The sequence below is a fragment of the Lagopus leucura genome, unplaced genomic scaffold (genome assembly GCF_019238085.1).
Source record: "Lagopus leucura isolate 7727_CA_CO unplaced genomic scaffold, USGS_WTPT01 Super-Scaffold_100062, whole genome shotgun sequence".
Taxonomy (NCBI): domain Eukaryota; kingdom Metazoa; phylum Chordata; class Aves; order Galliformes; family Phasianidae; genus Lagopus; species Lagopus leucura.
This window is the reverse complement of record NW_024962307.1, coordinates 1,229,881-1,256,480: the sequence shown is the minus strand read 5'-3', so window position 1 is coordinate 1,256,480 and position 26,600 is coordinate 1,229,881. Positions and strand designations below refer to the sequence as shown.

Here is a 26,600-nt window from a genome sequence, read left to right as displayed (position 1 = left end):
AAAAAACAAAAAAACAAAAAAACAAAAAAACAAAAAAACAAAAAAACTGTCTCCACAGGAGACAGTCTCCAGACATCAACATTGCCCTTACATCTGCCAGCACTTCAATGTGGTCAGGATGCCCCCAAAACAGGAAAGGTCACAGCCCTAAAACAAGAAGGAATCACTCATCCTTTCTCAAGGACCAGACCTCACCCCGTACTCCCAAGGAGACAGTCTCTAAAGACAGATACCACCTTAAAGGCTGCCAGCCCTCAAGTGGGGTCAGGATCCCCCAACAACAAGATATTGCAACCCTGGAATAAAGACTCACTCACCCAGTTTCAAGGGTTCACCCCACATTCTAAAGGAAGCAATCTCCAGGTGCAGTTGCTGCTCCTTCTGCTGACAGACCTTAAATGTGGTCAGGAGCCCCCCAGAAAGTGAAACTACAATCCAGCAGTAAAGAAGAAATCAATGACCCCACTCCAAAAACAAACACTCAGCCCACACCCCAAAGGAAGCAGCCTCCATGCAGAGATGCTGCCCTTACAGCTTCCAGCCCTTAAAAGTGGTCAGAATCCCCAAAAAGGGAAAAACCAGAGCCCTGCAATAAAGCACCGATCACTCACCCCATTCCAAAGGGCAGAACTCACTCCCAATGGTCCCAAGGAGGCAGTTCCCAAGCAGAATGCTGCCCTTACTGTTCCCAGCCCTTAAATATGGGCAGGGAGGGGGTGGAGCCAAGCTCAGCCCTATCCGGTCCCACAGGTAAATTGCTTCCACCTGTGCTGGCAGGGCTGGCCACACCCCTCATCAGGTGCTTCCATCACTGCTTCAGGCTGTAAACAACAAAAAAAACTAATTACAAGCAGGTGATTGGATCTGCCTGTCCGGCAAGGGGAGTTTGATCAAAGGATGAGCAACAATGGCGTGCATATTTTGATTGAAGTCTGTCCTCAAAGGCATTCGGTAAAATTTCTAATAGATAGGGGAGCACAAATTTCAGTACTGATACAGCACACAAAGTTCAGTACTGATACAGAAGATGCTGACAAGCTGTGTGTGCAGCCTGGATGGCAGAGTTGAGATCACCGGTGTGATCGGAGTGAGCGCTGTTTGCCAAACTGGTGGGGACAGCTTGTGGCTCTGTAGTGAGAAACGTGTCGCCTACTTTCTTTGCAATTAAAGCCCATCGTGAAAACAATTCAGGATTTGACATCCTCAGTGGGTGAACCTGGCACCTGCCTGCATGGCAGCTGACATAGGGATGACACTCGGGTGATACTGGGGGGTGACGCTGGGGGATGGTGTTGGGTTATTACTGCAGGGTGACATCAGGGAGTGACATTGCAGTGACATAGTTGGGGTGACACTGGGCTGACCCTGGGATGATGTGGGGGGGTGATCCTGGGGAGTGATGCTGGGGGGTGATGTTGGAGCATCATGGGGGGGAAATCAGGGAGTGATGTTGGAGTGATACTGTTGGGGGAGGTGTAGTGGAAACCCTAAGTCGTGGCTTGAAACAATGATTGAGAAGGGACAAACCATAGAAGCTCAGGTGCATGAAACGCACCTGAGTGATGGAAGGGGGTGGAGCCAGGCTCCACCCCCTCCCGGGTCTCATTTAAGCATTGGCATCAGAAGTGAGGGGCTTTGGCTAGAGGTCTGTGCTTGCATGAGGTCTTCCAAAGGTAAGCAGGTTTTTGTTCTGTTTCTGTGTTTATGGCTGCTGTGTTTGAGCACATCCTCACTTACTACAGCCTGGGACTTTGCTTCTCTGCTATTGTTGTTGCATTTTCCATCATGCTGCAGCGTTACAGTAGGTAATTAATGGTAAGGGTGATGTTGGGGTTTTTTTGCGGGGTAATGTTGTTAGAGTGAAGCTGGGAGGTTACATTGCAATGAGACTAGGATGATGTTGGGGTTTCACTCAAGGATGGCATCAGGGAGTGACATTGGGGTGATACTGGTGGGGGTGCACTGGTGTGACACTGGAGTGATGCTGGGTCGATGTTGTGCAGTCATGCTGTAGGCTGATGTTGAGGGATGAGATAAAGGAGTGATGTTGGGGGGCGGGGGGAAGTTACTGGGGAGATGCTGGGAGGCGATACTCTATGATGTGTCAGTGATGTTGGTGGGTGATGTTGGGGTATCATTGGGGCAGGTATCAGAGAGTGACGCTGGATTAATGTTGATGGAGTGACACAGGGGTGATGGGGATGAAACTGTTGAGTTGACACCGGAGAGGTATTGGAAAATCACTTAGGGTTGACATCAGAGAGCGTCACTGGGATGGACGTGATGACAGTGGAGATGTTGGGGTGATGCTGAAATACTGTTTTTAACCTAAAATATTGCTTATTTTCATAGACATCCCTATTTTCCCCCTGAAACATCGCTTATTTTCATAGAAATCCCTATTTTTCCCCTGAAATATCGCTTATTTTCATAGAAATCCCTGTTTTTCCCCTGAAATATCGCTCATTTTCATAGAAATCCCTGTTTTTCCCCTGAAATATCGCTTATTTTAATAGAAATCCAGTCTGGCACCCTACTGCGTATGCGCCGCGCTGGCACCCTACTGCGCATGCGTTGCCCTCGCACCCTTTTGCGCATGCGCCGAGCTGGCTAGGTACTGCGCATGCGCCATTCTCGCAGCCTGCTGCGCATGTGCCGAGCTGTCACTTTGCTACGCATGCGCCAGTCTGGCACTCTACTGCGCATGTCCCCGCCTGGTACACTACTGCGCATGCGGCAGTTTGTCAGTCTACTGCGCATGCGCCGCTCTGGCACCCTACTGCGCATGAGTCGCAGTGGCACCCTTTTGCGCATGTCCTAGTCTGGCACTCCACTGCGCTTGCGCCGGGCTAGTAGTCTACTGCGCATGCGCCTGACTGGCACCCTACTGCGCATGCGCCCTTCTCGTACCCTGCTGCGCATGTGGCAGTCTGGCACTCCAATGTTGGCACCCTACTGCGCATGCTGCCGCCTGCACCTCCTTTCCGTTAACTTCAGGATTTGTATTACTCGTAGCATTACTTTTATGGCGACTTACTTAGATCTGTGTGGATTATGGTGGCTTATCTGGATTACTTAAAGTGGATTTGGTGGTTAAAGGTATGACCATTTTTACAGGACCTATTATTATAGACGGGCAATGCAGAACATAAACGGCACAGCGACGCTCTGTCGTGCTCTGAAGGGCCGGGACACCCCCCTCCCCCAACCCGGGGGCAGCGCTCTCCCTGTTCTCCTCTGATCACCACCGTCCCCCAAAGCCGCCCCTCCTGCAGTTCCGCGCTTTGGTCACGCAGCCTCACAGCTTGGCTCTTCCTCTTTGGATTCCAGGGGCTGTATTTAATTTGCGAGAGGAAAAAGACGTCGATAATTCGCGACATCCTCTTGTTATCTCAGAGCACCCTGCTATGAAGCAGCAGTGCAGCGGGAATCCACATGTGCTACGGGACTCCATCAGACACTGCAAGGTTGCTGTAGGACTCCATAGGATGCAACAGAGAACCTGCAGGACTGTGGGGCACGCAGGGGCACCCAGGAGCCTCCCCACGATCCCCCAGCAACCCCACAGTAAGCAGACTGGGGGTCCAGTGAGTTGTATTTGCTTGCAGAGCCCCATTTTGGGGGTGAATCCCGGCGTTTTTGGGGGTGAATCCCGGGAAGCTCTTCTGGGTGGGGGTGTGCAGGATGTGCGCGTAATGGCAGCTGGGGATGGAGGCGCAGCGCTGCCAGGGGTCCTGACTGTTTGTGAACCCAACCGAGGTTGCAGCTGAAGATCTTGGGTACTCTCTGGGAGGGTCCAGGTGTGTAGGGGGGGGTCCTGGGTGTTTCAGTGCTGCCCCCCCAGTGATGGCGGGGGGTCTCCCAGGTGGCTGTGAGCCCCTTACCCTTGTATTTGAGGTGGCAATGGGCTATCAGGCGGTCCAGGATCCTGTGCATCTGCTGCAGGCGGCCGGGGCAAAAGGCTTCAGGGCGAGCGCAGTTCTGTATGAACACTGTTCGGGGGGAGTCACAAAGAGTGGGGGCTTTGGGGTCAGGAGGGCAGTGGGGAACTTTGGGGTCGGGGGGGTCAATGGGGGTATTGGAGGTCTTTGGGGTCAATGGGATTGGGGGAACAATGGCGGTTAGTGGGGGTAGGGGGGGCTGTGGGGGCAGTGGGAGGCCTTGGGTTTGAGGGGACAGTAGGGGTCCCTGTGGAGATCCATAGTTAGCCTGACTTCCATGGGGCCATGGGCTTCACAGGCCTAAACAGCAAAAGCAAGGTCTGCTTAGTTACTATGTTTGTTGCTTCTGCTGTGCTAAGGTGGTGGTCACGAGTGGTGATCTTTTACAATAGGGAACCGTACGCTTTGATCAAGAAGAAACACTGGACATAAAAACAAGATGTAAGATTAGATATGGTTGCTTAGGGAGGCCTTGAAACTGTTGAGACTTGTATCCAAGATATACATAATCATATATATGTGTGTGCTGTTGTGTTGTGTGAATATAGTAGACTAATAGTAGATGTAGTAGAAGAAGAAGAATAAAGGACTTTCCTATGACAGAGGCCTCTGGTTGCTGAACTTCAACAACCAACAGTTCTGCTTTAGGACCCACCTTTATGGTTCCCTTCCAGGAAGAGGATAAAGAAAACTTTGCTTCTGCTTGGGAGAAGATACAAAATACCTGTAGCAGATTCCCACAGGTGTGTAAACATTCTGCCATGCTTGTTCCTGCTGTGCTTTTACAAATAGTTTCACTGCCTCAAGATGTGAAATTGTATCGACGTACAGGTGGTATTTTAATTCAAGGGACATCCCCTGACAAGGTGGGGGAAGTGGCAGCAGCACTATGGTGAGCTCTAGATGAATCAGAAATCGAGATTTCACCCGCAAACTGTCAGGTTCTGAGTAAAGAAATAAAACTTCCAGACCGCGAAGACCAGCAAAACTGTGCAAAACAGTGTGCACTTAAGTGCAGAATTTTGCAAACCCCACGTGGACTTCATGGAACCCCAGCAAAGACAAGCAATCCCATACATTCTTCAGCAATCCAAGGAGGAACTTCAGCAATGCAGGGCAAAGACTGGTGAATCTGGATAGAAGAGTAATCAAAAATCACAATAACTACAAAAGAACATGCAAAGCAAGTGATGTGCAATGCAATTGCTCACCACCCACTGATGAATGCCCAGCCGATTCCCGACCAGCAGCAGACTGCCGGTCATCTCCCCCCAGTACGTTATTCAGCGTGAGGACATCGAGGACGGGACATCCCTTTGGCCAGCATCGTCCCGCTTCTGTCCCCTTGCTGCCAAGGCTGAGGAGGAGCCCAGCTTCTACCGCTGCTCGGGGTGGATGTGACGCATGACGGCCGACCTACTCGAGCACCCGCTGCCCCCGTCACCCCTTCCGCAGCACATCTTCGCTATGAGCCGCGTCTCCACTGCGCCGGCGGAACGGGGAACCGTTAGCACTCTTCTGACCCCTTCTATGCCCCTGTACTCCAGAATACCAGAGGTCAGCCTCGGGTCTCTCCTGAGGCTCTTTGCCACAACCTCCAAGTGGGACCTTTCTCTCCAGTAGCAGCTTAGAGGATGTTCTTTACATTCTGTCCCATCCGTACTGGCCCTAGGGCCACAGCACAGGCTATCTCTTTTTTTAATCTGCTCAAAAGCCTGCTGCTGTTCTATAGTTCGGGATGTGCATTCTCCAAAAGCCCACTACACCCAGAAAAGATTGTGTCTCTTTCTTGCTAGTGGATGGAGACATAATGGTGATTTTGTTGATCACATCTCCTGGGATGTGATGATGCCCATCTTGCCATTTTACTCCTAGGAACTGAATTTCTTGGGCAGGTCCTTTCACTTTGTTTTGCTTAATAGCAAAACCAGCACGCAGAAGAATTTGGATTATTTGCACTCCTTTCTTAAAAACTTTCTCTGCTGTATCACCCCACACCACCATGTCATCGATGTACTGCAGGTGCTCAGGAGCACCTCCCTGTTCCAATGTGGTTTGAATCAACCCATGGCAAATGGTCAGGCTGTGTTTCCACCCCTGCTCAGTGCCCCTCAGAGCCGCTCACAGAATGGCCCGGGTTAGAAGGAACCTCAAGGATCATCAAGCTTCAACCCCCCTGCCATAGCCAGGGCCAACCTCCACATATAATACTAGACCATCTAGTCAAGGCTCCATCTAGTCTGGCCTTGAACACATCCAGGGATGGGGCATCCACAGCCTCTCTGGGCAGCCTGTTCAGCACCTCACCACCCTCATAGTAAAGAACTTCCCCCTGACATCCAACCTAAATCTTCCCTCCCTCAAAACCATTTCCCCTTGTCCTGCTGTTATATACTCTTGTAAAGAGTTGACTCCCCTCCTGTTTATAGGCTCCCTTTAGGTACTGAAAGGCTGCAATGAGGTCACCCACAGCCTTCTTTTCTCCAGGCTGAACAAGCCCAACTCCCTCAGCCTGTCTTCTTATGGGAAGTGCTCCAGCCCTCTTATCATCTTTGTGGCTCTTCTCTGAACCCTCTCCAACAGCTCTCTGTCTTTCTTGTATTAGGGGCTCCAGACCTGGACACAGTACTCCAGATGGGGCCCCACAAGAGCAGAGTAGAGGGGGACAATCACCTCCCTTCCCTGCTGGCCACCCCTCTTCTATTGGAACCCAGGATACCATTTGCTTTCCGAGCTGCAAGAGCACACTGCTGGCTCATATTCAGTTTTTCATCCATCTGGACCCTGAGGACCTTCTCTGCAGGGTTGCTCTCAAAGACTGCTCCTTTCAGTCTGTATAGATGCCTAGGATTCCTCCGGTCCAAATGCGAAACCTTGTACTTTGCTGTGTTGAACCTCATTAGGTTCACCCGGGCCCACCTGTCAAGTCTGTTGAGGTCCCTCTGAATGGCATCCCTTCCTTCCACCGTGTCGACCGCACCACTCAGCTTGGTGTCATCAGCAAATTGCTGAGGGTGTACTTGATTCTGTAAAGATATTAAAGAGCACCGATCCCAAGACAGACCCCTGGGGGATGCCGCTTGTTACCGGCCTCCACCTGGACATAGAACCATTAATCACCACCCTCTGTCTGCAGCTTTTCAACCAATTTCTTATCCATTGGGTGGACCACCCATTAAATCCACATCCCTCATAGCCCCCCAGTACCCCCCAGAGTCCCTCAGATCCCGTTAGTGCCCCCCAGTGACCTGAGTACCTCTCAGAGCCCCCTAGTTCCGCTCAATGCCATTCAGAGCCCCCCAGTGGCCTCCTGAGCCCCCCATGCCCCTCAGAGAACCTCATTATCCCTCACAGCCCCCCCAGTGCCCCTCATAGCCCCCCAGTGCTCCCAGAGCCCCCCAGTGCCCATCAGAGTCTCCCAGTGCTCCCCAGTGCCTCCAAAACCCCTGGTTCCCCCCAGTGCCCTTCAGAGTCCCCTGGTTCCCCCCGTGTTCCCCAGTGCACCCTAGTGCCCCTCAAAGCCCCCCACTGCCCCCCCCAAAATATGATGTTTTCTCCCCCAAAATACCATTTTTCTCCCCAAAATTTGACATTTTCTCCCTAAAATATAACATTTTCTCCCCCAAATACTGCTTTTTCCTCTCAAAATGATATTTTTTTCCCCAAAATGATTCTATGATTCTATGGAAGCTTTTATTTCTCCTGTTCCCTAAGAACCTCAAGAGCACTGCAATTTTCACAAGACTGAAGCTGAACTCACCATTCTCTGAAGGTTTTGGCGTCTTTGGATGAGGTGCAGTGCTGCTTATGGACACCCTGCTGCAGGCCTGCAGATGGCACTGGGGAGGAGGAGAAAGGTGGAATTCTGTCCAATATCCGTCGCTAGGTTGCCAAGCTTTGAGCATTTTGTGTACAGTTGCAGCCCCTCCTCACCGTTTTTTTTTTTTTTTCCCAATTTTAATGGAATATTTATTTCCCAGACTGGTTGAGGCCTGTTGCTTCTGTCTCATTCTGCCTTTTCCATGGAGGTGCCAGCAGCCCCAACGCACAGACCAACCCTGCACTTCAGGAGCAGGCGAGATGTGGAGCTGTTGCTATTATGACATTAAGAAGCCAAACTTAATCCCAGCATTTAGAAAATAAATGTCACCAGCCGCCAGCACGCTCCAGCGCGGGCACGGCCCCCCTCTGACAGGCTCCCGGCCACCTCTGACGGAACCGCGCTGCCTGCTGGGAGTTGTAGTCTGCGCTGCGGCGGGGAGACGCGAGGAGGCAGTAGCAGGAACTACAACTCCCAGGATGCAGCGCGGCGGCGTCAGCCCTGCGGGCCGCCATTACAGCCCGCCCTCTCTACTCACAGGGCTGCTCTGCCGCGCTGCGGGGGTGAAGCTGCCGTCTCGGCGGGCCGTGCGAGGACGTCATAGGTCCGGGGGAGCAGCCGGGCCTTCCTGTGACGGCCATTTCCTGCTCGCCCCGGGGCCGGCGGGGGGCGGTGGCGGTCTCGCTCTCGCTCCCTGACGGGCTCGGCGGGCAGTGATGTGGGCCCCGGGCCCTGGCGACAGGCGGCCCCCGCCGTGAGGATCTGGGGGGCTGCGACAGGCTGGGCCCTGTGCGGGGCGCATGGAGGCGCCCCCCGCCTGCAGAGAGGTACCGCCCGGGGGGGGGGGGGGGGAAGCAAACCCTGAGAGGGCTGCGGGGCCGCGGGAATAACCGGTTGTCCCCCTCCCCCTTCCGCGGTTTTGCAGGTGTGACCCCCGCTCCTCGTGCGGCCTTCGGAGCCGCCCCGGCCTGGAGAAGAATTGGGGCGCGGGGCCTTCGGCAGAGCATCGCCCCCGGAGCTTTCTCAGCTAACTGCTGAGAGATGAAGAAGTTCTTCGACTCGCGCCGGGAACAGGGCGGCTCTGGGCCCGGTTCGGGCACCAGCGGCGGCGGCGGCGGCAGCGGAGGGCCCGGCAGCGGTTACATCGGCAGAGTGTTCGGCATCGGCCGCCGCCAGGTGACGGTGGACGAGGTGCTGGCGGAAGGTGAGAGCCCGCAGAGCTCTATCCCTCCCCGTTGGCAGGGATGGCAGGCTTTGGCCTTGCCTCCGTGCTCTTCTCTGTCCCTGCTCCCCTTGCATCTCCTTGTCCTTGGCGGTGGTATCCGCAGCTGGTGGCATTCCTGCTTTTCTTAAGTGTGGCTTCGGTGTAGGTCTTGTTTTTTAAGTACTTTAGGAACTGCTGGGCTGTCAGGAGTTTCCTACCTTTCCCTTTACTCATCTTTTTGCTTGGAGGAGGAGATACTGTAAATGAAGTCCACAGTGGTCTTTCCTTGAACTTCATTCAGCCCAAGTCCTTTGGAATTTACATAGGGGTAAATTTCCTGTGCATATTTGTCAGACAGAAAAGTTGGGTAGGGCTGGCTGCAGTTTGTGGGGGACTGCTGTTTGCCTGTGTTTTTAGGAGAAAATAGAGATCCCAACTGCATTTTCTTTAAAATAAGACAGTGACAGAACTGAGAATGAGCAGTAGGGGTTATAAAACCCTGGATGTGTGCAGTCCTTGCGGTGCAGCAAGCTGCTGCTGGTGGTTTTGTTTGTTTGTAACCGATGCTGCAGATTTTACTGTCATTTTAGATTCTATTCGTATGGACCATAGGGGATCTTATTAATGTCTTTGGCTGCCAACCTTAGCATTAACCTTCAGAAAGATGTTGGTCTTCTTAGACCTGCTCAGCATCCTTTGCAGTTTCAGCTCAAAGTGGTGTTTTGTTTTGATCTTGTAACTGTGGAAGTGAGGTGGCTTCTCGATGGGAACCGAGTGGGAGGACCTGCGTTGGCTTTTACAGAAAGAGCCCCAAAATGGAAAAAGAACTCTGTATGTGCTGTAGGCGTACAGGTTTGTGAAAGTCACCTCAGTGTAGATGAAAATAAATCTGTGACCATCTTTTGGGTAGGTTCTGGTGTTTGCTGAGCTGAGAAGAGCATTAAGCCCAACTTTTAAATTACAATGGTTTCTTTTCCTGACTTGAAAATTGCAATGTGAATTTGCCTTGGTTGATACTTCTATGGCCACTTTGGCCCTGGAAGCTTTGGTGCTAGATGGGTTAAGTCTGAGACACTGTCACAATGTTGGTGGTTGTGGTGCTGTGTTTTTTCTTATTTTTTTTAATGCAGATTGGCCTCATCCTGCTTATGTGGGGAAGCAGAGGCTTTTTTTGCTGATGAATAATCTGTTGGCAGGTTCTGCCTGGGTGCTGGCAGCACTGGGAGGTGAGACTGCCTGTCCCTGGGCTCTGTGCTGTTTGGCGTGCCTGACCCACAGCCACCAGAGGTGTGGGTGATAGCACAGACTGTGTGGGCGAAGACAACTGTGGAGACATCATGAAGGAACTGCTGCTTGTGGGGGATTTCCCTATGACTCTTGGGTCCATGCCTGGCCTCTGGGGCTGCAAGATCTGCTTGTACAGGTCAAGCAAAGTATAACAGGCCTGGAAAATAGGTACTGTATTCTCCTTTCCTGACCATGCTCTAAGGCAAAGCACTTTTTATTTTTTATTTCAGCAGCCCCCTAAAGAAAATGTGCTGAGCAGTTATTTTCTACGCAGCGTGGCTATTGAAAGGTAGGTCATCTCAGGGGACAACATAGGTCATAAGTGCTGCAGCTTTGCATACCTCTGGCCTTTTGGATAGCTGTCTGTGCTCCCTGAGTGCTTGTAAAATACATTTTTTTTCACTGACTCAGCTGGGGAGCTGTGAATTCTCAGCTGAAGAACTGTTCTGTGCATACAGTGAATTTTGGTGGTTCAGCAATATTGAAAAGGCAACTTGTGAAGTCATGGTTATTGCTGCTAAAAGGAAATTTCCTCTGGGAAACACTTCTGAGGATGAGGAGGAAACATCTTCTCTGGGAAGAATACATCTCACATGCCCATTGCTTTAGAAAGGAGAGGAGGGACCCATATTTTGGTGCAGCAGTAAAGCACAGAGAGTAAACAAGGTGTAACAGCAGCTAAAAGAGGGAGTCTCTGAAGTGACGGATGATGTAGTGGAGAGTAAGTCACAAGCCTGAGGAACTGGTTGAACTAGAACTTTTGGCATTAAAGTGTTGGGTTTTACCACTGTCAAAGATGTGACTGGTCGTGTTAATTGTGCTGAGCAATTGTGTTGAAGAGTAGTGCTCCTGGGCCAGGCTGAGGGTCCTCAATGCGGCACCGTGTCATGCCAGATGGCAGACATCTGCATATGTTCTTAGTCTTTTGGCGTAGATCCCCAAAATATCCAGTGCAGTTAGGGGCACATTCACCCCCTGTCTGGATCCTTGCTTTCTTGGGTAATGAGGAACAAGTCAAGGTCCTTCCTTCTGGAAGGAATCAGATGGGGATAATACAGATTGAGCAGTTGTTTGTCTGTGGTGATATAATGCAGTTGAATTGTCAGGTTTCTTTTTCCCAGTTTCTTTATATTGTGTTTCGGTAGGTGATTCTTGGTTGGGTCTTTGTATTCACTTCCCTCTAATCCACTTAAAAGCATGAATAATATCTTGAAAGTTTCCTCTCAAAGTCTTCCAGAGGACTAATAACCGGGAGCTCAGTGCTGCTGGCCTTGGAGCTTTGCAAGGCCATGAAGCATCACCAGGGCTCCGGGAGGGCTGAAGGGGTTGTTAACTGATATCAGTGTGACTTGTTTCACCCAGCTGTGAGGTGAATGCCCAGGAGGCACCTGAATGTGGGATTGGGGGGGGTTAAAATAAATTTGTCAGGTGTGTTATTACACAGGTTTTAAGGAAGTGGCAAAGGCTTTGTCATTGCCTTCTTTAGTAGATCTGTAGTTCTTAGTGCTCGTGAAGAGCTTGTTGAGTGTGTGAATGCGCAAATTATGTCTGATGGGGAAGGTGACCCCCTGAGCTGTCTGTATGTGTGCCTGGGCTGATTACAGAGGACTTGTACTGGCTGCTGCCTGCCTTACCCCTAGTGTTCCCTTTCCCTGGACTTACTGTGATACGCAGCATCACATTATGAAGTCATCATCCTCCTTTTACAATAACTCTGACTTTCAATGAACTCCATCTCAGATAAGTCTTGCAGATTTACATGATCCTCAACCAATTCCAGAGTGGCTGGGTTCAAAGTATCACTTCTGTTGTTTGTTTTGTCAGTTATTGCCTTCTGCTTTCTGTCAGGGGCCAACTACCAGTCAGCTGACCACTAGCATTTGGATTAGGAGTTAACTATTTCTCCTCTTGGAATGGGACATGTGGTTTTTCTTTTTATACTTCTGCCCTTGCTCTTTTTTGTGTACCATGTAAAGCAATGCTGAGCTCTGCGTTGGTGGATGGGGTACTGGCTTCTCTGTCTTTTAGTAGTCTGTGGTTTTTTGACTGTACCAGCCAGGCAAACTGATGAAGAATCCCAAGTTACTGAGCAAATGTTGAGGTATCCCAGGTACACCCACAGTGTTCTTGTTGTGCTGTGGGCCTTCTCTTTGCTTAGGAGCTGCCAGCAGTTGAAGAGAGCAGGTGCTGGGTTATAAATGTGCTGAAGACAAGCTGGAATCCACTGCGGGGTTAGCACTTGCTGCCTTCCAAGCTCCCACACCTGCATTAATCATGGCTAACAGGGGTCAGAACTGATTAGGTGATTAGGTGTACTGGTTAGGTACATTTGCATTGAGCGTGGAAGCTGCTTCCTTTGAAGTTGTGTTTTGTTTTTATTTTTTGTTTCATTTTGTTTTTTTTTTCAGTGAAAATGCGGACTTGGACAAACTGTACCCACTGGAATAGCAGCTTGCCAACAGCAGGACTTGCTGCTGCTTTGGAAAATCACAAATGATTTGGTTTGTACTAAGCAAGTTTTTACTCATGTTTCCCGTGCGGAAGGAGATGGGAAGCCTCTGAGCAGAAACATGCTGTTAGCAAGCTGAACTTACAGAGCAGCTCTTGTCTGGTAACAAGAGGTGACTTGGGTGGATAACCTTCCCGGGAAAGTATGCTTTCATTCTTGGGTGGGGATAAGTGTGAGATATCCTTGTGAGAATAACAAGTGAAATCAGATCCCATTGCTGTGCTTCTTTGAAAACAGGAACAATGCTGATAACTATTCACGAGCATGAGGAAAAAACTCTGAAAGGCTTAAGGGAAACACTGCTATAAGATAACTGTCTCTTTGGTGGTTTTTTGTTTTTTTTTTTAATGATTGTGGTAACTTTCCCTTTTCTCCTCTTGTGGGAGATACAGGGGTTGCTGTTAAGTGAAGGTTATTGCTAGCTGTCTATAGTACGATGGAGTAGAATGGAAGCAGAGGAGAGCTGCTGTGGCTCCTCTAATATTAGGATCTTTTGGTGCCCTGTTGCCAGAGTATCTGAGCCCTGCAATGGTCTCCAAAAATGTCTTTCCATTCCTTTTGAGGCTGCTGGGAAGTATACCAAGATATGAAAGCAAAACAATGCAGAATGTGTATGGTCAAGTCAGTAGTTGATCTCTGGCCTTCCAGACTGAGTGCCTTAATTGCAATCTGTTTCTAAAGTGCTACGTCGGTGTGCTCTAAATGGTGGGTTCTTAGCACGTGTGTGATTTGGGCATAAATTCATGCTTGCTCGGTCGCAGAACCCATGCTGACATTAGGACCCCAGGCCTTTTGTCACAGGATTGAAGACTTTTTTTTTTAACAAATTTTCTTGGTTTAATTCATGATTTTGAAGAAACAAATGATGTGGCATTGATGTGTGGCCTCAGATATATCTAAAAAATAGAAAACTCAGCTGCTGATGTTTTTTTAAGCAGAGCCTGTGTGTGTGTGCGCATATGCATCCTTGTTCTGAGCTGGAGGCTGATGCTGTGAGGAGGACAGGTGGAGCTGATCCTGGTTTGTTCATGATCAGGAACGTGCTGCTTTTACTTCCTGTTCATTGTTTGTATGGTTGTAAGAGAGGGGAAACCCCCAAATCTACCCATGTGCTATTAAAAGGGGAATCTGGCATGCTGTTAGAGCGGGTGTAATAGTGACGTGTGGTTTTGGGAAGCTATGTAAATGTGCAGTTGTTAGTCAGACCCTGACCTTTCAGCTTGTCGTCTCCTGTATGATAAACAATGCTCGTAAGGTTGATGTGTGCTTTTGCTGCACTGCTCAAATGATGGCAGTGAAATAATTCCAAAGCCTGTCTGTTGAAGTGCAGAGTGTTTTGTGAGAGGGATGATGTGGTGTGGTTCATGCAGGCCTTCCCTGTATGCCAGTTGCTGTTCACTCAGTGTCACAGTAAGCGTGATGATATATACTTATTGTCACAAAGACCTGACCCAGTGTTGCTGCTCTGGGGGAACGAGGTGAATCGATAGGAAATCCCTGCCTTCTGGCTGCAGTGTGTTTGTGTGCAGGCATTTCTGGCTGCTGTTGCCCCTTGGGCTGTGATCTGCCGACTCTTCATGATCTTTGGCAAGAAGCATCTGATACCAGAGCATACATAATTCATTGTATCTTTCACACGGCCAACATCTTAAACAGGAAATAGCCTTTTAAGTTAGAAGAAGGTTCTCGGTAGGGGAGTGAGAAAATGCATCAAAGTCCTGATGGGTGGACAGTGTGGGTTAGGAGTGAAGGAGGGATAGTGTGGCAGAGAGAAAGGGGAGGGATTTTATGAGGTTGGTTCAGGCTTGGTAGCCCTGGTATGTTCTGCTGGAAGTTGGAGCTACTCTTGGCTTTTACCTGTTGCTTTTAGTGTGGGAGGTGTCCTTGCAGGTGGATAACAATAAATGAGTTCACCTGTCTGTTTCTCTACCTGATGATCAATTGTAGCTTGAGCTGTTGTGCTGTCTTTCCTCTTCAGAGAAGCAAAGGCCTCATGGAGTTTATGGTTCTGGGCATGGTTGTTGTTATCGTTCTTTGTAAAGCAGACAGACTGCTGCTGGAGGGAAAGGTGCAGAAAACAGTTTAACAAATGAGAAACTGAACCCCGTGAAGACTCATTGACTTGAGAAGGGCTACATAGGCAGTCAGTGAGGAAGCTTTCTGTTAAATGCAAATGGAACTCCTTGTCTGGTGATTCAATCACCATGTTGTTAATATTCATGGTACTGAGGAGCTCTCATGTACTGGGGCCTGGTGTCACATCCAGCAAATCCAGAACAAAGTCTGCCGGTCCTCCTGGGAGGTGCCTGGCTGCCCTTGCCGGTGCTCAGCATCTGCATGTAGTACTGGGAAACACTCAGTGCCACATATCAGGAGTCAGACGTGATAATTAATGCGCGGTGCCTTTTGATGATCTGCTGTTACTCAGAGATCATGTGAAATGCGCAAACTCAACTTTGCTCACATAGCATTCAACAGAACATGTGGCAGGATTAAACATGTATTGGATTTCTTTAAAATTAAAAATGTGCTATTTTTGGAGTGGACAGATGGTGGTTTTGTACCTTTTGCTTTTGTTTTGAAAATTAATGATGTGTGAAGCACTCGCTTTGTACCTTGTGTCACCGAGTGGGCTAGGAATGTATGCAGCAATCTATTATATGCAAGTTGGGCTTCTCAAGCAGTTACATAATTTCATTTTAAGCTGGTGATTTAAATCCCCAGTATGATGGGACTTAAGAGTAGCAGTCAAAGACTGCAGTTTTGGACCCCTGCAACCCCTTCCTGTGCTGAGCTTCTGACACATGAACCTATTCACATCTTCCCTTTCTCATCAATGTATATGTGGAAAAACTCTTAAGCTCTGTTCTGTGTAGGGCTGATTTTTAATTTACTTCTTTTATTCCCTTCTCCTGCTGAATGATTACTGCTATGTGTTCCTGAGTAGCCTGAATTCCCTGAGAGCTCCTGGTGTGATAGTATCTACTTCTACCTCTTTTCATCCTCGGCATGTGCTTTGGACTTGAAAAGTTCATTGCTGTCTTCAGACTTTGAATAGTATATCCTACAGGAATATTATGTAATCCTCAATTGGTGTTTTGGAGTGGTTCGTTGATACGACACTTCTGTGGCTTGAGAGCATTCCTGTGGTCAGACTGGAGACCTGGGGATGCTGAAGCTGGACTTTCCATGTTTAAGTAGACGACACTTGTCTAAAGCAAACCTGTGTATGCTCTTGTGTACCCCTTCCAGTGTGACATAGGTTGTAAGCTACAGCATGTGTTATTCCTTGCCTTCCATGCTGCTTTGCTTAGCAGAGATGTCTGGATGCTACCATAGTAAAGAAAATTCCTAAGTGTCTGACTTGTCTGTTGCCATGAGCCCTTTGTTGATCCTTGCAAAATTCCTTCTTACATACAGTTTGCTGTTACCATGTGCAAAAGGGCTCCCAGTGTGGCTGGCCCTTGCAAACAAGTCCAGTTGAACAGCCCTTGCCCTGGCCAGGCTTGCTTTCTTCTTCCTCTCCTCCTCCATATAGTGTTCTACTCAACCAGGGCTGTTGTTCTTCTCCCATCCTGTCGATGGGATTCTCCACTTTTGAATGCATGTGGTTGCAGCAACCCCTTACTGGCTTTGCAGTTCCAGTCACGTTCATTCAAAAGTCATGCTCTGCAGCACGTTTATGCCATTGCTAATTTTTCTTGGAGGTGAACGAGGTCTCGAATGCCATTAGCAGTTGCTTGAAACAACAGCAGCTGAAATGTGCTTTTTAAGGGCTGACTGATAACAAGTGATTTTTTTTTTTTTAAGCTATGAGTTATTAATGACCCATTAATTTTTATTTACTTTAAGTCTTACAGTGGAGGTTCACCCCCTAAAATTGTCACAACAGAGAGGAACTGAATCTGCTTTACGAAGTAATCTACTTCAGGCACTGTGTCTTGCTGCACTGTAATGAAGCACTGCTCCACCAGTCTTTAGTTTCCAAGTCTGCCTGTCAGGGAGGTATCAAGTGAATGCGCAGGACTGCCTAGCAAACCTACCCACATGAATCTCTAAACATGCTTCTTGTTTTGCAAGCTAATGCAGTTCTGTAGCCTTTAAGAACTATTTTTCATGGAATTGCCACTGCAAATATTGTGAGCTTTCATACCCCAAATTTAAAGTGCTCTCAGTCTGTGAGGTCGCAGCGTTCTGGGTGGGTGCGTAGTGTGAGAAGCTATTGCTGCCCTTGGATTAGAGCTTTGTAATAGGGAATGCTCAGGAAGAATCTTGTCATTTGATTATTTCAGTTTTGATGGTAGAGATTACTTTATTTTTTAATTCCTTCTCTTTCTCTGCTCCCTTCTGACTTACAGCTTCCTTTTTTTGATCTTCTGTGGGGAGTTGACTGAAGCTGAGGGATCTGGGGGAGAGTGAAGGACCTTGAAGGCCTATTGTGAGATACAGTGCTGGAAAACAAGAAATGGGAGAAATGAAGTTAAACAGTTTTAAATCAGGACTATCGAAACCCAGAGAACTGAGGGAGAGACAAGTCAGCTTTTCCCATGGTGTCAATGCAGTGAAAGTGCTTGTGAAATGTTTTGAGGCTGTTTTCATTTGAGTGTTAGAGCTAGTAAATGTTCATCCCCAAAATCCTGAAGAGCCCTAGTGAACAGCTTATGGAAAATGAGGGGAAGTAATGACCATGCTTCTCTTCTGCACTGGGTGATTCTTCTGGTTGTGTAGTGCTGCACAGTGCACTGTATGCACTCCTGGCCACGACTGCCATGCTGACATTAACTATGACATTCTGTGTATTTAAAAAGCACGCAGGCAAGGGTGGAGCCTGTAAATCTAAATCTGGCTTGTCATGGCCTAGTTATTGCAGCACTGACACTAAGTGAGGGCCCTGTGAAGGTGCTGTAGTATTGGATAATCACATTAAGATTCTCAGCTATGGTAAGTGTGTGAAGGACTGAGTCCCTGCTTTACTCTTGCTGGCCCATCAGCTCAGTGAGCCTAAGCCTTTGTTTTACCTTGGGAGAAGTCCTAAGTTAAATATGTTAGATGCGTTATTAAGGGTTGTCTGGTTGTATTTAAATACCAGAGCTGAAGTAATGCTACAGCTGGAGCTGTGAGAACTGCTGTTTTCCTGAGTTGGCAATGAGAGCAGTCCCTAGAAAGTAGGGCTTGTGCTGTGCACCTTGTGTTCTTTGCCTCAGTGGTATTGTCTAATGAATGTGTGACACTGGAGATACCAGTGCAGCTTTTATTTTGTCTTCCCCTCACCTGTCCCTGAATCAGTTGTGCTTAAGGTTTTCACCCTGCACAAAGCTCCATTTCATCAAGCCAATAGAACGTGCAAAACTGTATTGCTCATTTATGGAGACCAAATTCATTCTAGCTGCGATGTGAACTGTATGGAGTTGTTTTTTTGCTTTTTGTTTTTTTGTTTTTTGCTTTTTTCAAATGCTTATCAGTGATGGAAGAGCATGGAGCCTGATGCCTGAACCTTGAGATCTGGAGCTCCAGGGCTGCATGTACTGTTCCCATCTCTGCCATTGACTGCCCTGGGAAACACATGGTGAATGTCACCATGAGAAGCTGCTCAGAACTGGTGTTAATATCAGTATGAACCAGGTGAACTCAAGCTGCTTTGCTTTCCTGGCACTGCTTTCCTCTGAGTAGAAGCAAACCTTGAAGGCCTGTCCTTCCCCTGGAGGAAAAGGGTTGTGCACAGTCTTTTGTTCTGCAAGGAGAGAAGGGAGACTGGTGTTTCTGTGGGCTGAGTTTAACTCAGAGATTTCCTGACTTTTTACAGGTTGCATCCCTGTTAAAATCTTCAAGCATGGTCACTATTAAATTCCCAGCCTTGTTGCAAGTATACCTGCTTAGCTAACCTTCTGTCTGCTTAAAATCTTGTCCGGGGAGATGTGGGCTTCAGCTCATTCTTCTGCTGTCTGTTCCTGCTTTAAGTTTCCTGCCTTGAAATACAAGGTGTCCTTTATACTTCAGCTAGGTTGCTATTTTCTCTGCAGTTCTAAAGCTCTGACTTGTTCCTACAGCCACTTAAATGGTCAGAACTTGGATGAAATTTGACTGTGACCATTCTTACTAACAGGGATGGAGCTATTGCAGCTGGAGCTAGTGTGGGTTTTTTTATTCTTTGCCCTCCAGAAAATACTTCATTGCATAGACCGTTTAATTGGCAGTTGTTTCAAGATCTGATGTGATAACTTTTCCAGAGCAGTTCTGTCTTCAGGCTTGAGCTTTCTAAAGTGTTGTTCAGGGCCAACAGAAGCAGCTTAAAGCGACAAATTAATCTACACCTTAAAAGTTCAGTAAACCCACCATGTTCTACTCTAAAATGATAATAACAATTATTTTGTGATGTTTAATTTCTTGTGTGGATGAATATCCTAAGATAAGACATTAAGAGCTGTATCTTTCCTTTTAGAAATGAGCGTGGGGACCTTCACAGGGTTACCTCTGTGCACGAGAGGAACTACATTACTTTGTTTTCCACCCTTTATTCACTTCCTAGTTGTTAGACGTGCACAGACTGTGGGATTCTAGATCTCTGTGTTTCAGAGGCCTTGAGATTTAGTAGTGTGCTGCAGAGACCAGTGGTTCGTATTCCCAGTGCACAGAAATCTTAATGGCTCATTCCAAATGCTGTTCTCAATAGCCTGAAGGAGCAAGGAGATGCTGGGCAGGCGTTTAAGTTGAAGTTGTCCCTTAAACTTGGCACTGTTATGCTTTAGCCCGAGTCAGGTGACTTTAAAAAAGAAAAACAAAGTATGAAGCTTGTTATTTTCTTTGAGTTTCTTTGAATATATATTGAAAGTAAACCTGTTTAGTTTAGCATTATCTGCTTTTCTCAGCTGGGGACTGTGGATAAGGGGTTTTGCTTTGTTTTTGTTCAAAACTGGACTCTGATGTTTAAAACACGGCCACATGATTGCTGCTCGGAGCTGAGGGAGCCTGGATGTCATTGGATCAGATGTCTTCTGGCCTTCCTGGTTGCATGGAGATTGCTGCTTGTTCTGCTGTCTGTACAGCACATCCTGTGTCACCACCCTGTTCTCATTGCTACGTTAAGAAAACTAAGTCACACACAGACATGGATTTTGCTCTGTTTGGTTTCAGCTGATGGCTGAGCACATCCTGTCACTGCCCTTTGCATGCAGACATTTGGCACAGAGAATCCTAATTTTGTAGCCTGGATTGTGGGACTAACACCAATTATTTATTCCCTCCATTCCTGAGACATGAAGCAAGCCTGTGACTCTAGGATAGGCTGTGTGTTTTCTGTGCATGTACCTTGGAGGGTGAAATACCCAGGCGTCCTGGAGAACAGACTGGCAATGGACTGTTGCTCTCTGTGGCACGTCGGGTAAGAAGCTGGGGTTGAAACCAAGTCAGCGGTGAGACTTCCTGATGGGGAGATAACTGCAGCCCAAGAACATGTGGGGAATGTTAAAAACAGGTTAGCAGGACAGTGTCAGTCCTGCCTCTGTGCAAGATGCTGGGGCAGATGCAATCCTATGCCTGAGTATGATGTGGAGGCTTAGAGCTGTGCTGTTTCACTGTGTTGCTTGGCAGTGTCCTATTGCAATTTAGAAAGGGTGAAATGAAGATGGTGAAAGCCTACCATGTCCATTAATCTTGTCCTCAACCTTCCTGCATTTGACTTATTTAGTACTCATTGGTGCAAGAATAAAATCTTCCCTTTTTTAATGCTGTTTTTTTTTTTTTTTTTTTTTTTTTTTTTAACAGAGCTGTGAAACCTCTAGAAAGAAAATTGAGGGCCTCGGATGTCTGTTTTTTGGTTACTGCTTAGGTGGAGATGACCATAGGAAAGGAAGAGAGTCCTTGGGGCTGTGCTGCTGATTCTGCTTTACTGTAGTGATACCAGGGAAGACTGAAGTGTCCATTGCCTGCAGAGTTCATGGTAGCAAACTAAATTCTCCTGCCTCCTGAAAAAGCAGGGGGCGTAGGAAATATTCACTGAATGGATTGGTAATTAATCCTTCACCAGACTGAAGAAAGCTTGGGAGTAACAGACCTAATGTTCACTTTCAAGTCTGGATTCTTGGCTACGTTCAGGGCCCTTTATGCCATGTGGCAGTACTAGGAAACCTATGCAGACATTTCTTCCTTTTGATGATTCATTGTGCCATACTCAGAGTGTATAGTGAGCCGTTCCAGGATGAAGGTTATAAAACCCCCTGGTGTTATTCTGTCATATAAATGACTGAAGCTCTGTGTGTGGGGAGGTTGTTTTGTCTCATAGCTGGTGTTACAGTACAACACAAACATTGTTACACTGACCCGTGTGTTTTTTACTCAGGTTCTACATTTTTTTGCCTTTTTGTTCGTCCTGTGATTTAAAGAACAGAAGACATCTTTGCAAATTGCTCCTGTTTCTGATGCTCTGAGGAAAGTCAGAGCAGAGAGGACATTCCAGGTTGAACTCAGTAAATCAGGGGTTGTGTCATCTTGACTTTGCCCAGTGATAGAACTGTGATCGTGAGCATTACAGCCTTGCCACAAAGCCTATCTAATTACTGTGGCTTATTAATTAAAACTTGAACCACTTTAAAGGAAAAAAACAACAATGTAATGACCCCATGAGGGCATCTCTGTTTTTGGCATCTCTGTATCTCTAAGGGCATTGGAGATGATTGATAAAACAGAAGGACAATGTGCAGTGGATCCTGACTGTTCCAATTCCTTGTTCTGTATCAAGAGCAGAACACTTTACAGTATTGATCCAGGCTTGTGGGAGGACTGAGCAATAGAAAGGGATAATATTGTAAAAAGAAACTTATTTTAGGGTGAAATATCTTGCCCTGGAAGCAAAGAGCTTGAAAATGATAGAGTGGTTACATTGTAAGGGCAACAGTGGCATTTGAGATTGTCCATGTTTCAGCAGGTATACTGCATTAGCATACCTTCCTTCTTAGGCAATGAGAGTGGAGTAAAAGATAGTAGAAGGATATTAATGCAGCTTAATACTGACAAAAATAGCACTACAATCCTAATGCCTCTCGCAGTTGAGTAGTGGAACTACAATTAGAATAAAAAGCCTGTATAACAACAAACCAGCAAATAACACAAGATCATGCGAGACATGGTGAGCGAGGGGCTGCTGCCCTTGACCACATTATTGCAGTGTTCTGTTCCTTCTGTAGGTGCTGTCTCTGGTGACAGCTGCACTCATGGTGTTGGGTACAGCTGACACTCTTTGAAAGTTTCCCTGGAGGTCTCTGCAGCTCAGCAGCCTTAGCGTGGCCTGTGGAGAGCATCCCAAAGGAACTTATTTTCCTCTGGTCCTACAGCTGAATCACTTGTCTATCTTCATCTGTGGTTTACGGGTGGGGAGGACTGAGCTGAGTTATTACTTTACCTTTGGAAACGAGCAGTGAGAGCTGTAGGAAAGCCGTGCTGGTGCATCAGAGTGCTGTTCCCTGATGTGCTTGCAGAGCTTGATGCTAACTTTGGCTGAACTTGGCTGTTGTTTAAACAGCTACAGATGTTTGGACAAAGTTAAGCAATCCTATGTTGTTTTTTTTCTCCCTTGGCCTTTTCATGTGTAGTGAAGGGTTATTCCTATGTAGAGATTTGCTGAAGCCATCTTTGTCCATGGAAAAAATGCCCCTGATGTCTGATGATGGGTGATGTGCTATGTGTTGGCTGGTTATGCCTGCAGCCATGGAAAATGGAACTGTTTTAGTAATGCTTAAGGAATGGTGAGGCTGGAAAGACCCTGAGCAGAGGGACTTGGTATGGTTTTCCTGTAATTGGATTACAGCATCCTGACTTAAGGAGGGGGGAGGAGGAGGGCAGGGAACATGAGCCTTCCCCCCCTTGTACTTAGGAGAGTCAGTGCTAAGGAAGTTCCTCTGGCCCGCTAGATAAGGCGAGATATGACATAATTCTTGGTGGGCAGGAGTTAATAAGTATTTGGATTGTGCAGAGAGGGAGTGGGTTTGTGCCTGGTTCAGCAAAGCACTTAAAATGATGTGCCTGCAAGTATAACTGGGGTTTCAAGTGCCTTGCTGGCAGTCCCTGGAGGCAGTCTTCCTAGGAGGTTGTAGGGGACCTCTGAAAAGCATTTGGTTGTCCTTTTGTCTTCTGTGCTAAAGCACAGTGGGCTGTTCCGCATGCAGGGCTTTGAGGTGGATGAGACAGCTAAAACACAGAAAGCTGGAAACAATTTGATGGAAAACCACATACATTTTTCCTGCTCAGAAAAGAATTTCACCCCTGAAAATTTGTTTTGAGTGGCATCTAGTATGTCTGTCAGGAACTGTCGTAATTCTAGATATCACTAATTTGTTGATAGAAGGGCAATGGAGAGAACTCAAACCGAAGCAGTGTGTGGTTTTGGGTTGGATTTTGTTTTTAATGATCTGGTAGTTGACTCTTTCAAGTCCAAGGATTTGCTTCTACTCAACTGGAAAAAGGGGTGACTTCTCTTCAGACCTCACTGCTTTGGGGCTCCGTGGTCCAAGGCAGCTGGACAATGTCTGCAGGGAAAGATGGATCCGTGCCCTGGAGATGCTTTGTAGCTATTACTGCAGAGCTTAAACATGTGGCTGGGAGATCATCCTGCTGCATGTAACATCTTTGGGAGGTTCACTCAGCATGGATTTTAAAAGGAAGTATTCTGAAAATTGTATTTGGACGAAGCTATTCCTGTTTTCTCAGCTCCTCCGATGTCTCTTGGGGGTGGATCAGCACAGCAGGGTAACATGGCAAATGCACTGTTCCATTAATTTTGCAGCTTGCAACAAAGTAATATCCTGTGCCTGTTTTCAGCTGGACATTGCTGGCTGCTGATGACTTTCTGCTTGCAGGAGAATTCCAGGCTTTAGTCACTTAAATGAACCAGTGCTGTCCCTCTTACCTCTCTAAGAGAGGGATCACATACAGCCTCGTGCAGCTGGTTTTACCTAGGTTAGAAGTGGCTACAAGGAGCTGTGCATCCTGCTGAGCTTACAGAAGGGCTGAAAATACAACTGTCAGTGCTGAAAACCGGCCAATACGCTGACACAAGCTGCACGGAAACATGCTCTGTATAGCCAGGAGATCACTGGAACTTCACATTTTTTCCAGCTTATAGTAAGACCAGTTTGCTGGAAACAAAGGCTATGCCTGCCAAGATTTGAGGATGTTCCCGTGTTTGCATAGCTTTGCCTCTGTGTTTTGGCCCACCTTCTTTGGCCATGTGTGCACAGCTCTCTGACTTAACTTGGGCAGTTGAAGCTGTTGGCCTGACCTTGGCTGTTGTGGAGTTGCTTCATTCCTGATGTGTCTCTGGGTTGTGGCAAAGCTGCCATATTGCTTTAGGGGCTGGCAATTTCTGCCCGTTGTTGTGGTTTCTGAGAATAGAAGTAACCAGTCCTCCCATAATGTGTATTTGGTGCTTCATAATCATTGCCTGTCCATTTGCCTGGCATCTATTTCCTTTTAACTCTGTCCAGATTTAGCAAGATTGGGGGTTGGACTGGAATAGCCAGGAGGAAGCTGGCTGCAGTCAGAGGCCCTGGGAGCTGAAAGACCATGGGGTGGTGGAGCTGTAGATATGCAAGGAGGACGGGGATAAAGGCAGTCAACAGCTAAAGCATGCTGATTTTAATAGGATGGTGTTGTTTGAATTTTTTCTTCCCTTTCTACTTCCCTCATCCTCCTCCTGCTTCACAGTGTGGTACAGTCCTGTTCTCTGTGTGCAAAGCTGGGAGTGCTGAAGCCAATTAGCAGAGGAAGGTGTAATTAGTGCAGAGGAATTCAAATTGGGGTGGCACTTTTGATACCTCTTCTGATTTTTAAATGTGCAGTGACTGAGGGAAGTTTGCTCTGCATTTTTTTGTGTCTTTCTGGGTCACATCCTGGGGACAACTGAAAGCAGGGCTCAGCTGCTATTGGTGAGGAATATTATGACCTGTTTTGAGGCATTGGAGCAGAGGATGCAGTAATTTCTTAGAACTTACGCATCTTCTCTTCAATGTGTATGGATCAGATCCTGCTTCTTGAATGGCACAGTATAAAAAAAAATTGTGATATAGTATAAAAATGACAATATGTACCCTGACTAAATCTGTACTTCTTTTCTCTGGAGAGAAGCCTGCTGCTTTTACTAGTAGCAAAACTGTCATGCTTTAATCAGCCATCAGTGGGAGTTGAACAATAAAGCAACCAAATTGGTAGGAGTGCTTGCAGGCTATGTAAGCGAAATGATTTTGTACAGCTTTGGTTTGCAGGAGTTGAAGATGAGAGAGAAAAGGATGCAGGATGTGACTTTCCCGTGGCTGTAAGTGCTGCTACATCAAAAGCAGGGCAGCTCCTCATCAAACTTTGCCATTCTTTTCTTCTGTGCAGTTGCATCTGTTGTGTGTGGCGCTCTGCTTTCTGGGCAGGGTAGTGCAGGCTGTGTTTCTCAGCTCCAGTGTGTTGATGTTGCAGACCTGTGCTGGAAGACTTTGTTGTTTTTCTAAGTTCTGTAGTTTATTTGCCAGCTAGCCCTGGTAAGAAAACCAGCACTGGATCTGGACTAGAAGAAAGGTACATTGCATAGAACTTTGCTAATGAGATATTAGCAGTCAGCGTGAGGAGGTATTGACTCCACTGATTGAGAAGATGACTCTTAAATTTAGTGGATATCTTTTTTTTTTTTTTTTTTTTCTCTTTCTAAAATGAAGTTTGATTGTTCTGTGTTTTTCTGCTCAGCTCGTGTTTCTTTCTGCTGAGCATGGACTGCAAACAGAGGTAGGATATCCTGGTGGCCTCCGAGCTGGGAGAAATGAACTCCTGCTGGAGCTTCTCATTAAAAAAAACAGTTCTGTTTTGATGATGACTGAGACTGTAATAAAAAAGAATAGTTGTTGTTTTTTCAGTGTAGTGTTTTCTCTTGCATTTCTGTGGTTCATAGAAACATAGGGAAATCAAAAAATAAGTCCAAACCTGATCACTCCAATGACTCGAAATGGGATGTTTTACAAAGGAATTAGGAAAGTAGTGCTGACTGTAGGTCCCTTGTTTCTGATAGCTCCGCTGCAGGTGATAAGAGGGGGAGCTCAGAGTGCTGTCTTGCTTTCAGCACAGGCATCTGTTGTGGTATGGATAACACAGAGTGATGGTGCACATTTCTCAGCCTAGTAATGAGACAAATGTGGCCACAGGTTTAGGAGTTCTTAAAAATGATGTGCAATTTGTGGTGCTGAACTTGAAGCGGTGTAAGGGTGAGGGTTTGAATTTGAAGCACTATGAACATATTGGGCTCTCTGGAGCTACAGGACTTTTAAAACTCCCTGGCAGCAGTGAGCAGCATCTCTGTGGCTCTCTATCCCAGAGCCATGGTTGATTTTTTGATTTTTTTTTTGATTTTTTTTTTTTTTTTTCCTGAATTTGAGTCTGCTGCATTTTGTTGCCTGGTTATAGTTTTTTGAATGGAATCTTCTCATCCACTGCATCATTTTCTAGTTTCTCTGGGGCAGCTCTGCATTAGTTTTGCTCCTGAAGTCATGGGAACTTGGACCTGGAGAACCCAGCAGACCAGGTTCCTAGGATAACATTGTTGCTGTTCATACTTCAGCTTTGCCCATTGTAATGGAAATTAAATAGGCAATGAAGAACTGTCTGGCAGGGCAAGCAGTGGGTTTAATAGCTTGTTATCACTGAGATACTGCATGTCTAAGCAAAGCTTGACGCTCAGGAGATGAGGAGATGTGAGGGGGCACCCATCATGGTGCTCTTGGTTGCCAAGTGCCCTCTTTCTTCTGGTTGTGTCTGTAGGCCAGGACAAAGCTCAGGAGCAAGGACAGAGCTTTATGTCTTACTAAACGGAATTAC

The 26,600-nt window shown here is 47.2% G+C and overlaps 1 protein-coding gene and 1 long non-coding RNA gene across 2 annotated transcripts in view; one reads left to right on the top strand and one right to left on the bottom strand.

Annotated features, from left to right (window-relative positions):
* Positions 1-4,751: 4,751 nt before the first annotated feature.
* LOC122188457 lies at positions 4,752-8,138 on the bottom strand. Its single transcript, XR_006181573.1, has 3 exons — positions 7,702-8,138; positions 6,861-6,967; positions 4,752-5,073 (listed from the first exon to the last, which is right to left on the bottom strand). It is a non-coding gene; the product is annotated as an uncharacterized LOC122188457 (long non-coding RNA).
* A 351-nt stretch (positions 8,139-8,489) lies between these two features.
* Positions 8,490-26,600, top strand: part of AAK1 (AP2 associated kinase 1) — a 62,488-nt gene continuing 44,377 nt past the window's right edge. The window contains exons 1-2 of the mRNA XM_042886760.1: positions 8,490-8,588; positions 8,687-8,965. Of these exons, the coding sequence (XP_042742694.1) occupies positions 8,803-8,965 (163 nt within the window). The 5' untranslated portion in view covers positions 8,490-8,588; positions 8,687-8,802. The remainder of the gene's footprint in view (positions 8,589-8,686; positions 8,966-26,600) is intronic.